Here is a 15,060-nt window from a genome sequence, read left to right as displayed (position 1 = left end):
AGTTCTATTATAAGGCCATGAACCTCATATTTAGGTGGCCGATCCCTGTAGAGCGCCTTCAGGCTTCACAGGTGTGGGAAGGGGCCAGCACTGGATTCCTGGCAGTGAGTTCACTCTCAGCGCGACTCAGGCCCCTGGGATTCAGTGCTGATCTGGAGCAACTCTGCCTGCTAGGGTGCAGCCTTCCTTGGTGCCCGCTCCAGTACAGATGTCCTACAGTGGCACCATCCCCACTGTCATACCAGACTGGTACGGAGCTGGAAGGGCAGCATCGGACGCCAGCTCTGGCACCAACCTGGGTCATGGTCTTTGAGATGGAACCAGTGTGTTTTACATTCAACAGGCCTGGAGAGGATGATGAATGGATGAGGTCCTATGACCCTCATGGATACCAGTATCTCCTAGATGACACAGAGGACAACTGGTATGAGCACCTAGCGGATGGCAGTGGTTTGGACACCTCCCTAGACACTGGCTTGATCTCTCCTCCTATTTTGGCTAGGGAGGTGGTGCCTTATATGCAAAGGTGGGGCAGAGGGAGGTTGAGGTCTTGGAACTTATTCTACCCTCAGTGGCAGCCAAGACGAATGTCTTGACATATATGCTTCAGCCAGGAGTTGGCCCCACCTAAATGCACTCCTTTGGGCCTGGTACAAGCCCCGCACTGGGGCCCCTGGACACAGGGCAATAACCTGCTGCTACCGCCCCACTCCTGGGGGCTGCAGTATCCTCACCCAGCACCACACCCCTGAAAGCTTGGGGGTCCAAGGCTCCACTTCTTGAGTCAGCCACGGCACGTTCCCTACCACTCCACCCGATAGGAAATTTAAGAGGTTGGACACCTTTGGAAATAGGATTTTCTCTTCCACCAGCCTAGCAATGTGGTCAGTGGACACTGTGTGCCTCTTGGGTCGATACACCCAAACGATAGGAGATTCAGCTGCCAAAGGTTGGTCATGGTCCCTCCCCCAAGATGGTCTACGCCTGCCGCTGGGACAAATTATGCATGGTGTACTTCCAAGTACTTCGACACTCTCTGCAATCCTTTTTCAGGTTTTACTTTTTGTTCTATCTTTGGCCCCTGCAGGGCTCTGCTCTGGGCATAGTTAAGGGCTATGTATCAGTCATTTATGCCGTTGCTGGACCAACCTTCTTTGTGCGAGTCACCTACACTGACTAGTGGCCAGATGTAGGTGGCTAAATAGCGGTCGGTAACGCCGAAATTCTGTAAATTTCAGCATTACCGACCGGTATTTAGCCAATCCTAATATAGGTAAGGAATCGGTAAATACCGATTTCTTAATACCAATTCCTTATTGCTCATGCATTTAAGAAATCGGTAATACCGATTCCTTACATGCAATATAGGAAGCACATTAAAGAGTGCTTTTGAGCCTTAAGAAATCAGTAATTACCACCAACTTCAAGTCGGTGGCAATGACCGATTTCCCTTAAAAAAACACTTTTTAGCTTTTTTTAAAGTGCCATGTGGCACACATCCTTGCCCTTAGGTCATGTATGTGCACCACATGTGCACACATGCACATTTCAGGGGTGCAACTGAGTGTCCTTTGGACACCCTTGAAATACCTCCCGGTATTACTGATTCGGTAATACTGATTCGCTAATACTGAATATCCTCACAGTCATTCCTATGGGCCTCCAAGCCCATTGAAATGAATGGGTAGGTATTCCTCATTACCGAATCTCAATTACCGATTCGGTAATAAGGAATATTAATGATTCAGTATTTTTTACCGAATCTTTACCTACATAGGAAATACGGATTTCCTAATAGCGAATCAGTATCATTTGCTATTAAGAAACCGGTATTTCTCATTTACCTACATCTGGCCCTAGGTTCCTTAAACGTCTCCAACATATGTTTCCTCACAGGCCATTCATTATGCCCCAATGGGAATTTAACCTAATTCGGACTTTCCTGATGTGCAAGCCTTTGGGCCGCTGCACAACTGCCCACTCCGTTTGCTAACCATCAAGATGATTTTTCTTAGAGGCCATAACATTGGCCAGGAGGATCAGCAAACTTTTTACCCAGATACGCTGGTTCTTAGAACATGTGCCTCCTTACTTCTGAATGTAGTTACACCCTTTCATGTAGTTCAAAATGTCCCCTTGCCTACCTTCTTTGCTCTGCTTCACTCTTCTAAAGAAGAGAAGAGACTCCAACGACTGAACTGAAAGACAACATTACATTCTACCTTGAACATACCAAAGAGTTCAAGGTGAAGGATCAACTCTTCATAAGGTATTTTGGGACTAAGAAGGGAAAGTCTGTGCAAAAATGGACCATTGTACTATGGATAGTCGTCTGAATAAAGATCTGCAATAACTGGCCAAAATGCAACCCCCTGAGGATTGGAGTGCTCAATTCACCACAGCCATGGGTGTGACCACAGAGTTATTTTGTAGAGTCCCTGACTAGACATCAGTCAAGCTGGTTACTAAGCACTACTACCTGAAGGGTGAGGTCAGTCAAAAAGGGAATTTTGCCCATTTGGTCCTGCAGGACTTTTTGGTCTAAAATCCGTTTAGCAGACAGTGCCTGGGTATCTATTCTAAGGTAAGGAATCTGCTGCTAGTAGTCTTAATCAGATGAATAAGTTACTTACCTCTGGTAAAGCCTTTTCTTGTAGAGACCATCTAACTGTAGATTCCTTACCGACCCTACAATCCTTCCGGCTTAGCAAATGTACAGTGCAAGTGTCACACTTATAAGGGCCTTAGATATGCATACCAATCTGTCAGTGTTTCTCATGGCTCTATGCTTCTGGCGTGGAAAGTCATGAAAAGAAACTGATGCCAGCATGCTGGGGTGGTACCTATATAGGTAACATACACAACACTTTTGGTTCGAACGATGCAGAATCAAACGCTGCCACTTACCAGTGCACAGCGGTACTGCTCGAACATTTCCAGATCCAGTCTGCCACCTGGGGAGTATTCTAGTAGAAGGAAACTGCAGCTAGATAGATTCTCTACCAGATAAGGTGTTGCTGAAGGTAAGTAACTTGTTCAACTGGGCCTACAACTACTTCATCTACTACAAGAGGGAAATAATGGCAAACTGAATAACATCAAACAGATGCTACTTTTAATATGGAGGGGTTTGCAAGTGGGTTGGGGGTTCCACAGACATTTCAACTTTGACTGAGTGGTCAATTAAGACTTATTTATCTTACCACTCCTTGTTGCCAGCCTCTCAGTCCTCCATAAAATGGACTGGTTGTTTTTTATACAATACTACAAAGGGCTAAGTGTCAGCCTGTTGCATTCCTAGTAGACTGGGAGATGAAGTGTGGAACCTTAACCAATATTGCTTTATGTCCACCAGCTTAAGTGGCTATAAGCAAACGGAGATGTCCCTTAAGCGAAAGCCAACAGAGGTAAAATCATGCTGGAGAGGAAGAGTGAATATTTTAAAGACATTTTATATAAAAATGATAATGGGCCTCTCAAATCTGGTTCTAAGCGATGTTCTTAGAAACCTCAAATGATCTCACCCAAAGACTTTCTCATGGGTGCTATTTAATCAATTATTATATGTCCCTAGGTGGTCACTCAAAATGAAAACGCAGTTTCCCAGCGTGAAAAAGAAAAACTCCTGCTAATTTTTGGGGTGACATTAAATAGTGTTGGACATACACTGTAGCGTTACAATATAAATCTGGGGGTCCTCTATCTCTGTAAGCACATTGTCAAACGTGAAAAACTAAAATCATGTTTTAACCTGAGAAAACAGAAAAAAAAGTTAAAAATGTCACACTGCAGGGAACCCAGTTCATTTCCCCGTATGAAATACCATAGACTAGTTAAAAATATGTGCAACAATAGCCAACCACCTCTTGCGCACTCATCAGGACAAGGTCATTTGTGTTATACTTATCCGATGAAATAACATCGGGTCCTAAGAAAGGATACAGGTCTTTTTCTATATCCTCCATAAACCTCCTGAGGCAAAGCACCAGGAGATCAACAACATTAGGATATCAGAATGGCCCCTGCATGCACAAAAACACAAGACGGCGTCCCATCTTGTATTTTGGTTGGAGGATGAACTAAGCAAGTACATTGTTCCCCTTTGGTTAACCTGTGGTTGGTCAGGTCTGAAGTTAGCTCTTTAGTTTTACAAAATTTAGATGCACAATATACCTACAGGGGCTTTCAGGCAGCTGTCTTCATCCATTGTCTTGTTCTAGTGTCATTTACATTTTTTTTCCATCCACTGCAGCACTATAGGGCAACGGGTCAGCAGGACAGAGTCGGGCACCTGTACGAGGCCCTCCTCATCGCCAAATGTGGTGCGTAGGCAGCCACTGCAAGAAAGCTGGACCCCACCGCAATAATGGACACTAGAACCTAATGCTACAGTGTAAGCAGAAGACCCAGAGTGGCATTATTCCAAATTATTTATACCCAGCCTTGAGGGTTGAGTGCAATATATCTGGTGTAAGAATCCATGACTGCGTAGAGGGTGGCTTGATACACCCTTTTGTCCCAGCTTTCATCCCAGATTTAGGCTATAGTCATCTTTTGTCCTTTATAGAAAAAAACAGACCTAAATCTCCACCAGATTTGTGGGTAGCTCAAATCCTGAGCATTTTTGTTGTGCTAGCCGTTCGCCTTACACATGACGGGCATCATTTGAACAAACTGGTTTTCTGCAGGCTTTTTAGGCGATGCCCGATTCAGTTGATTCCTGCACAGGATCAGCTCCACATCATAAAAAGGACAGACTGGGCCTCCAAACGTTATAAAAAACATGACTGTGTGCTTTGCAGACCAATAGGAGCAGGCAGGCGAGTAATGATGGATAGGGAGTATCTTAGCGACTTATATGCGAAGGTGAGAATGGCAGGCAGCCCTTCCCTGCCTCTCACCAAGGTAGTTAAGGCGTGGAAGAAAGCTATTAGGGTTTTGGGATGGGGAAATACCCTAACACTTGTGTGCCCCTCTGAGACTGGGGTATCCTGGTAGAGGTGTCAAAATTGCAGGGGTTCCACAAATGGGATGTGCTGGGATTAGAGGGGATATATGGGACCCCACGGCATGAGGTCTTTTGCAGATCTCCAGGCACAATTCTAACTTTCTACCATACAACACTTTTGATACCTCCAACTCAGACAAGCACTAAGTACAAAACCCATCTTGACCATATAGGGAACGAGTCCCGCCTACAATGCTAAATCCTAGCTGACCCACTCTAAAGGCATGCAGTCTCTCAACCATATAGACCACTAATCAATAACAGGCAGCCCCTCACTACTCTGAAAGAGCGGTGGGAGTGTGACCCGAGTATACCTGAAGACAAGGATTGATCTGATGATAGCCAATACACACAAATTGCCATCATGAGAGCAGGCTTCAGATTGACACAACTCAAGATCATTCATAGGGCATACATCACAAGGACTAGACTTTAAAAATCAGAAGAATCTCTACAGACATATGCCTCTGTCACTGTACACAACAGAGATTATTGATACACACCATGGTCTTGCCCAAATATTAGGCCATTCTGAGAAGGAGAACAGAAAAGCCTCTCAATGACTGTGGGGACTGTGATAGTGGTTACACCATGATTGGCTCTTCTGGAAATCTGCCGAGAACAAAGTTTCCCAAAATATGATCTCCTCTTTTGAAATACAGCCCTAATGGCGGCAAAGTGACACATAGCCCAGTTATGGAGAAATGAGTGTCCTCCAAAAGTGGCGAAGTGGACAAAAATTGTGAAATGATGCATGAATGTGAGGAGTCTACATATAAGGCTAGGATATGTCCCCGGAAATTTAATAAACTATGAGATCACTAGTGGAAATACAGAGTCGAAGACTGTCAAGGGTCAGCAGTCACAACTCTGCCATACCATGGACCAAATAATTTAGTGGGAGATGGGATGGACCTTGAGCATCTTTAATGAGCCTGTACGGAGCAGAACAAGTGAGGCCCTGCAAAGGTACTGAATGCAGGTCATGATTGTAGAAATGTTGTCAAGATCCAGTAATGCACTGCATGTATGTGCCATGATGTACAATTGGCTTACTCAATTCCATTCTAATAAAGAGAAATAAAAAAAATAAAAACATAGGGATTGGGCCATCCCAAGTATTCTAACCTCTTAAGTGCTGCGCCTATACCAGCGGCCAACGGCACCACTACCTCGGGAGTGCTGCCGTCGGCCGTTGGACGTTCCAACTGCACCTGCGCAATGGAACGTTCAGCACTGGAGTTGGACGTTCCAAAGCAGCTAAGGTGCTAACAATAATAATTATTATTATTACAACACCACCAATAATAACAATATGAATAATACTAATTATGTTTATTATTTTCTTGCCATTTCGATTCTAAGTTTAGTAAATAATGTGCGTAACTGTTACCCAGTAAAATGGCCCTTTATTTAACAACCACAGAAATATGAAAGGCCTTGCAAGGAATCTAATATTTGAAAGGTAGATTACACCAAATGTCAGGAGCATGTGCTGAACTTGCAGAGCAATTCGACAACCTATCCCTTTCTGCTAGGCCAGTTAAGGGGGGCTGGATCAACTATGAAGCCCCAGGATGTATCCTACCACTCCTTTGTTTAATCCAGGAGGATTGTGACTGGAAGGGTGCCTATGATTTGTCCTGGATCTGACACTACGTTGGATTCATTATTGAAACTATCAATGTCTATCTCGGATTCAGTCAGTTGAATCTGTGAAAAGACCTTGTACCACCTCTGGATGGAGACGCCATTGGTGATCAGCTAAGCATCGACAGCTGAGTTTGTCCGCTCTGGCGTCAAGAAAGCCTGCAAGATGTTAAACCACCAGGAAAATGCCCTGATGTCACAGTCATATTCAGAGACGTCCTGAACCCACCATGCCTTGTTTGTTGTGATGCCACATGGCAGTGGTGTGGTCAGTGAACACCTGATCTAGCTTTCCCATGATAGGAGGTTTCCAGTGCCAGTCAGATCCCTCTCGGCTCCAGCAAGTTGATGTGGAGAGGAGATTCTATTGGAGACCAGAGTCCTCTGATGTCCACGTCCCCTAGATGACCGGCCAAGCCCAGGAGTGATGGATCTGTTACTACAGTCTGCTCTGGCTGGGGAGTGGTGTCTGCCGCTGTTTAATACGCAGCTCGTCAGCACCACTGCCGATCTGCTGCAGTTCCCTCTAATATCTGGACCAGGTAGGAGAGGCATGTGTTAGCATCAGGATGCAGGAGGCCATGAGTCCAAGCAGCCTCATAGTCCATCTCACCAAAATCCAGGCTTTGAGCCTTAAACGTCAAAATCATATCCTGAATATCATGAACTCGCCATTCCAGAGAATTGGCTCGAAACTGCACTGTATCCAGAACAGGTCAGACGAAAGAGCCTGTTGGTCATAGGCACTTTGGACCACCAGAGAATGCAAGAGGTCTCCCGCGGTCTAGAGGTGGGAGATGAGTTCCTGGGGCAAGCCCACCTTTAACATCTAGCCATTGAAGCAGGAGAAGACTGGAACCCCTTACCTCCACAATAAACTGCAACCACCATAATAACCTTGGTGGACATTCAAGGGATTCTGGTAACGTCCAAAGGGAGCACAGTAAACTGATAATACTCATGGGACATGTGAACTGCAGGTAGCACCTGTGGGCAGGCAGGAGGGGAATATGAAAGTAGGCGTCCTGCAAGTCTAGCACAACCATCCAGACTCCAGGGTCTAGGGCAGACCGATGCCGAGCTAACGTAAGTATCTTGAATTTCTTCTTCAGAAAGAATTTGAGAGGGTGCAGGTCTAAAATAGGGCGGAGGCCTTCGTCCTTTTTGGGCACCAGAAAGTAGCGAGAATAGCTACCATAACTAGCTTCTGATGCTGGCACACTCTCAATGGCTCTTTTGGCCAAAAGAGATTGTACTTCCTGATGGAGCTGGCAGAGCTAGTGTTCTGTCAGCCGATCGGAGGATGGTGGCTTGGGCGGCAGGGTTTCTAGAAAACATATGGTGTAACTCTGCTGACCGATCTGAAGTACTCTTTGTCCAATGTTATGGACTGCCAGTGGGGCAGCTGATGTCGGATCCTGCCTTGTTTCTAAAAAGACCGGTGTGTAGAAGGGCATGTCCATAAGGGATGCCTGGACATCCCCCAAAAAGTTATGTTAATATGTTTTATATAGCGCACAGTTGCCCCAGCAAAGAGGCGTCCCAGCGCTGAAGCAGGTAACAGAGGCTGGGAAACAGAGAAAGCACTCGGCTATGGGGAAGAGATGGGTTTTAATTGCTTTGCGAAAGACCAAATAATTTTCCATAGCACGAATGGCGTATGGTAGAGCATTCCAGAGCTTGGCAGCCAGAAGACGGAAAGAGTGACCGCCCGATCGTACCTTCCTTGTACGAGGCACAGTAACCAGGTGTTGTCCAGTAGAGCGAAGCTGGCGCATAGGGCGGTAAGGTGACAACAAATTGGAGAGGATGGCCGGAGAGGAGAGTTTCAGGATTTTAAATGCAGTGCAGAGGACCTTAAATTCCACTCGGTTGGCAAAAGGGAGCCAGTGCAACCGACGGATGGCCATAGAGGTGGAACAGGTTCTGGGAAGATCCAACAGGGTTCTATCCGCCGCATTTTGGACTCGCTGCAGTCTCAGGGTCTTAATCTTGTTCACCCCTAGGTACAGTGCATTGGCATAGTCCAGTCTAGATAGAATGGAGGCCTGGATAATCATTTGCCCGACTGGTGTGTCAAAGAACCCAAGCAGCGATTTAAGCCCCTTAAGTATGCCAAAGCAGGTCCCCATGACTTTTTTGGTTTGGAGCTGAAAACTAAGGCCCGAATCTACCCAGACTCAAAGATCTTTCACCGCCTGCTTAGGAGTAGGTGCAAATCCCAGTATGGTTGGCCACCACCAGTCCCCACATAGCTCTTGATGATTGCCCACCAACAGGATTTCTGACTTGTTGGAGTTCAGTTGAAGACAATTATCAGTCATCCATTCGGCAACAGACATGAGATCTTCCCAAAACTTAGATGCTGCACTCCCAGTATAGTCAGAGAGGGCTACCACTAGCTGTGTATCATCAGCATATGATACAATGGTAAGCCCTCCACTGCCAAGGGTTGAACGTAAAGATTGAAAAGCAAAGAGTTCAAGACGGAGCCCTGGGGACCCCTTGCCTATTGGCATGGTACGAAGAGGCAAAAGGGGGGGCTATAACCTGGAAGGTCCTATTTGAAAGAAAGGACGAGCACCAGGTCAAAGCTGAGCCCACAACACCTGCTTCTCCTAACCTTTGTAACAAGATCTGATGAGAGACCGTGTTGAATGCGGCGCGGAGGTCCAACAGAATCAGCGCTGACGTATGTCCCTCATCCAAAGAGAGTCAGAGGTGTTCTGTGACAGCCAGGAGAGCAGACTCCATACTATGGCCTGAGCGAAAGCCATTCTGAGAGATGTCCAACCAGTTGTCTTCTTCCAGAAATCTGGCAAAGATGGAATAGACGCAAGTCTCTGTCTTTTTAGCAATCCGTGGGAGGAGAGATATCAGGCGATAATTTTCCAGTTTGGCTGCGTCGAGGGTGGGATTCTTAAGCAAAGGAATCACCTTCGCTTGCTTCCAAAAATTGGGAACTATCGCACTGCACAGAGAGTTGTTAATCACATGTCTTAGAGGTGACAACAGCAAAGGTAACAATATCATAAACTGGTCAGGTTTAAAAGGATAGGAGGGGGAACTTGATTTGATCTTGGAACACACTAACCGCAGCTCGTCCAAGGAAACCTGCGGGAAAGAAGCCAAAGTATGAGCAGGGGACGGACCTGGAGCCGGGTCGGAGCTCGTGGCAGTCTGAGTGAGGGATAGATAAATGTTTTCAACCGGGACCCCATGCAAAAAAGCCAGTCTATCTCAGCCAGGCATGTCATCTGAGTGCCACTGACAATGCAATTGTCCTTACTAACAAGTTGGTCATATCAAGTGTGCAGCGAATGGTGAACTCTGCTGCATCTCTGCCATCAGCAGTAGCTTGTGACATTATGGCTCAGGCATCCTCAGTACTTGCATAACACAATCCCAAACGTATGGGTGTATCAGCCAAAAGTCAAGCGGTGTTCACCGACCACAGAGCAAGGCTAGAAGAAGAGAACATTCCCTTACCAAAGAGGTCCAACCTCTTGGATTCCCGATCCAGTGGTGTGGTGTGGTAGGGAACGCACCAGGGTGGACTTTCGACGTGGAGGCCTGGGTAATCAGGCTCTTGGGGATGGGGTGCTAGGTGAGAAAAGCTGGATTCCCGGAGGGGAGTGATGGCGGCTCTGAGAGGGTTATTCCTGGCTGTAGTGTCTTGACTGCCACTGAGGGTAGCCGCCCGTCTCCCCACCATAGGCCCTTCCTCCGTAGTCCCTAGGAGAAGAGACCAGGCTAGAGTTTAGGGAGATGTACAGACCACTGGCATCCACCAGTTCCTCATACCAGTTATCATGGTCCCGTTCATGGGGGCGATAATTACATGGATCCTCAGATCGTCCCCAATCATACTCCGCTCAGGGCCTGTCGAAAAAGGAAGGCCATAGCTCTGGCTCAGAAAATCAGGTTCCGGCCAGCGCCAAACTCTGCATTGGACACTGCTGGTCTGGCTCCGTATTGGAGTCTGGTATGATGATGGGATCAGCGCCGCCAGGAATGAAGTTGCTGGAAGGGGATGCGGGGAAGGTTGGGGTCTTGTGATCAGAGTTGTCCTGAATACAGCACAGGATCCAGGAGGCCCAACTGGCGCAGAGGGCAGACTCGCCACTGGAAATCCAGTGGAGGGACCCACCAAACAAATGGGGCCCTTAGGCACTCCAGAAAGGTCAGTTGTTTTTCTAAGACACAATCCTAGGCAATCGATATACACACACACACATATATACACTCTCAAACACATGCTTGAATAGGAATATATGTTCTCCGACGAAACGTTAGTGGACGTTAAAGTACATGTAGCAAAATGAGTGCTCTGTGACAATAAAAAAACATTACTTGCGGTATTAAAATACAAATTCAAATCATAGATATTAGGATTATGACGCCCAGCTCATCCTCTCCCTCACGAAAAACCCCAAAGACACCAGACTTCGCTTCCAGGAAGGAATGAAAGACGTTGCAGCTGGGATGAGCAGCAGCAGCCTTCAGCTCAACTAGGAGAAGACTGAGGTCCTCACGCTTTGTCCCTCCCCTACCGCTTGGGACAACACCTTGTGGCCCCCGCCCTCGGAAACCCCGACCCCTACTGACCACGGCCAGAAACTTGGCATCAGCCGCAACTCCTCCCTCACCATGACTCGTCAGATCAATGCCGTTGCCTCCACCTGCTTCAACTCCCTCCACATCCTTCGCAAGACTTTCAAGTGGATCCCACCCGAAGCCAGAAAAACCGTCACCCACGCACTCATAACCAGCAGACTCGACTACCGAAACTCTCTATGCTGGAATCAACAAATCCCTGCTAAACAAACTCCAGACCATCCAGAACAGCGCAGCCAGACTCATCCTCAGTACCCCGCGGCCCAAGCACATGACCCAACACCTGTGAGACCTCCACTGGCTCCCCGTAGAGAAGAGAGTAACCGTAAAGCGACTCGCCCACGCCTACAAATCACTCCACAAACTCGGATCCAAATAGCTCAACAAATGTCTTTCCACGTACCCAAAAGATGCCTCGGCTCTGCCGACCTCGCCCTACAAAAACCCTGCGCATCCGCAGAACCAGAACCGGTGGAAGGTATTTCAGGATAACCCAGAGCTACCCCTCCACCCCCACTGCCTCACAGGTGAGTAGCGCGCTTATAATTCCCTGATTGATTGATGATAAAAAACACAAACACTCTGCTTAGTTTAGCTTCACTGACATTGACCTCTTCCGAACATCTTAAAAGAAAGCCACATGCTCCAGAGATTGTAATATCTACACTGCTGCTGCGGGAGGGATGGGAGCGGAGACATACACTAACCCAAGCAATGCTGGTGATTATGGCCTGTTCTCATTCAGGTTGGGGAAATGAAGACTTCGAGAAAGCAGCACTATCTTGGAAAGACACTTTGTCTTGTGTGCTGTAATTGTAACACATTCTTGGAAAAATACTGTTCTTAATTTTAAATCCATTTAAAGTGATACATTTTTAAAAAAACATCAATTAACAGGCAGACTTTATGAAAAGTACTATTATTTGTTTTTCTTATTTTAATATGAAATAATTTTCCACTATTTTAACTTAACACACATTTATGGCTATGACGACTTTCTGGCTAACTCGAGTTTATGGCACAGCTTCTTACAGTGAATTAGGCAAAGGGTTGTTACATTATGGCATTGGTGGACACTTGTTCAGTTCCCAAAAACTTTCCCAACCAAGAACTCCCTTGCGTATTATTCGTGAAATCTCGAACACGGAAGCGAAGTACTTTTCTGCAGCTTGGAACAAGTTCCTGCTCCTTCTGCTGAAGCAGCACCGATTGAGAGTGCAAAGTAGCAAATAAATGTAACATGTATTTTTAAGCCAAATTATTTGTGCGTTAGTATGAAGTTATGAAAATATCGAAAATGTGTTTATAGAAAATGGACTATCGCACTTTTCCCCCAATATCAAAGTGGAATAATGTTCTGTTGGTGCGGCACAAGCAAATATATTTGCTGCTTTGCAAAATGTTTTGGTTAAAAAGCATCTATGGCACATGTTCAAGTCCAGGGAATAAAGGGAAGAATTGTTGTAATATGCGGAATCCATCGAATGAGACTAATTTAATGGCAGATGTGCACAATGTGCAGGAGCAAAATGCTGTCACTCAAGCTCAGTAGAGCCATTGGCTTAAGTTGGCTGGACCGCTGCCCAATGTGGTGGTGGGCATGACAATTTAACTGACCAATGGATGAAGAGGTTGGATTCAAAATCCCAATTTGTAAGCATATACATAAAAAAAAAAAAAAAAAAAAGAATTTGCCAGAATTCTGCAGCAGTTCATTAAGTACCTGGGTATAGGGTCTTTCCAGTCTCCTCTCTTGTTAGCTTGCCTGGTTCTGGCAAATTCATTGGCCCGAATGCTGCCATACATCCCAAAATGAAAGCGCAACCATTTACAAGTCGTCATCTCCTTGGCGAGCTCATTGGATGCCCTATTCTTGATGGTTTGATTTGTTCCTGGTGTCTCGGACATTTCCAGATCATTATCTTGCAGCATCACACAGTTTCCCTGAGGGTGCATGGTGCCTTCTGAGCTTGGGCCAGCTTCCAGGTTTTCACTAGGCAGGTCATCACTCGTTGCTGATCCCAAATCTGAACCAAATGCAAGGAACAAATTCTTTCCATGGACCTAGAAGAGAAACTGTATTTTTGACACAAGTTCAATTAGGTCACGTTTGATTGTTTCTTTAAGTTATTCTTTCTAGTGCCAACACACTTTCTAAACCTATCCTTTCAAAACGGCGCAAAACAGTTTCTTACCCAAGCAAGACGCTATGGAAGGATCTTTGAGAAGTTAGCCTGGCATATGGTGTCCACTAGTTCTAGTCGGCACCTTGCACCAGTCTAATCGACCCTTATTGATGGTGGTTGTAAAGTCAACCTTATAGAAAGCTATCCTAGTGGTAGCATGGACCAGCAGTCATCAGGCTAAGACTTCAGAGAGCGTATTAGGCAAGTTGTTTTACCAATTATAATCCCTTGAGTACCAAATGAAAGGACACCACACAAGGTATATATCAAATATATGTATTTATTCTAAACACAACCCCTCTGTACTCTTTATGAGGTCAGAGGTAAAAGTACAATACAAGTTACTCAATTAACATACAATAAGTTGCACAGTATACGTTATGCCCTAGGGGCCTCACAAACAATATACTAAAATAGTGGTATAAGAACAACGACAGAATTAGAAAGCAGGCCTGGGACCTGTGGAATTGCTGGGGCTACTCTAAACCACAGGTTAGGAAGTAGGAGGCCCACGGGAGACGCGTGCAGTGTCTAAACACAGCCGAGGGTTACCATTGACTTTTTATGGGAAACAAAGAAGTTACAAATTTACAATTTAAGGACACTTCCAGATGGACTATGATGGAACCCTTTTAAACTAGGACACTTCGAGAGTCAAGACCCACATGCTCACCGGAGTACTTGTGTTACCTATGCACCGGCTTCCCTGGGTGAGGTGTCTTTTCGTGTTGACTTTTGGAGTTGTTTTCAATGGAGAGCTGCAAAGAAGTGCTGCAGGCGACCAGAGGAAAAGTGTCCGGGGGGATCCAAAAGTGGATCGAAGAACCGTAGAACCTGAAAGCAGAAGGGACAGAGTCTGGGTCACTTGCCAGTGACCAGGGCAGCAATCGAAATATGCCACTAGATGTCGGGTGATTTCAGGTGAAGATGTGAAGTTTGTCTCTTCAGCCACGAGGACCAGGAGGCGTTGACCGGGAGCTGGATTCAAGCTGTCCCATGAAGGATCTAGTTGACTGTAGTGTCGGTACCCAGACTGGACCAAACAAGCCTTGGCAAACGCAACCCATGCAGGATGTCGAGATTGGCCTCGGTGCAGACCAGCAAGGTCTGAGGAACTTCTCCTTTGTAGGGAAGTTGGAGCAAGCCTGGAGCAACCAGGAAAGCAAGTTAGATTCAAAAGAAAGTCTTCGGGGAGCTCACTATCCAATGAACTAGGAACCGCAAAGACACGTCAAGCTGAAATGCAAAAGCGGGGCCCACGGGTCACTCGTGGAGTGGGGGTCTCTGAGCTTCGGTGCAAATGGTGCTCGGGTCTGGGGCTTCAAGCACCCCAATGCGCGACTTCGAGTTACCTTGTAAAGTGAGTGCAGCTTGCAAAATGCAGGATGTCCAGGAGTTCCAGTCCGCCACGGGTCTCAGCTTTGCTGTCAGCGAAGGTCGGGGTCAGAGATGTCTTGAAGTCTGTGTCCTCTGTCGCAGATTCTTCGGGATCCGGCGGGAGCCTCGAAAATGCAGACCGGCAAAGTTGCTGCTGGTGCCTGTTTGAACAGGGTGGTGACTCCTTGACCACAAGGGAGATGTCTTCCCTCTTCCAGTCGA

The 15,060-nt window shown here is 46.4% G+C and overlaps 1 protein-coding gene across 1 annotated transcript in view; it reads right to left on the bottom strand.

Annotated features, from left to right (window-relative positions):
- NEIL2 (nei like DNA glycosylase 2) overlaps positions 1-15,060 on the bottom strand; it is a 218,072-nt gene that overhangs the window by 87,136 nt on the left and 115,876 nt on the right. The window contains exon 3 of the mRNA XM_086925145.1: positions 12,999-13,339. Coding sequence (XP_086781271.1) covers positions 12,999-13,339 — 341 coding nt within the window. The remainder of the gene's footprint in view (positions 1-12,998; positions 13,340-15,060) is intronic.

This window comes from Lissotriton vulgaris, chromosome 6, assembly GCF_964263255.1.
Source record: "Lissotriton vulgaris chromosome 6, aLisVul1.2, whole genome shotgun sequence".
In the NCBI taxonomy this organism is placed as follows: Eukaryota; Metazoa; Chordata; class Amphibia; order Caudata; family Salamandridae; genus Lissotriton; species Lissotriton vulgaris.
This window is presented reverse-complemented; position numbering and strand designations above follow the sequence as displayed.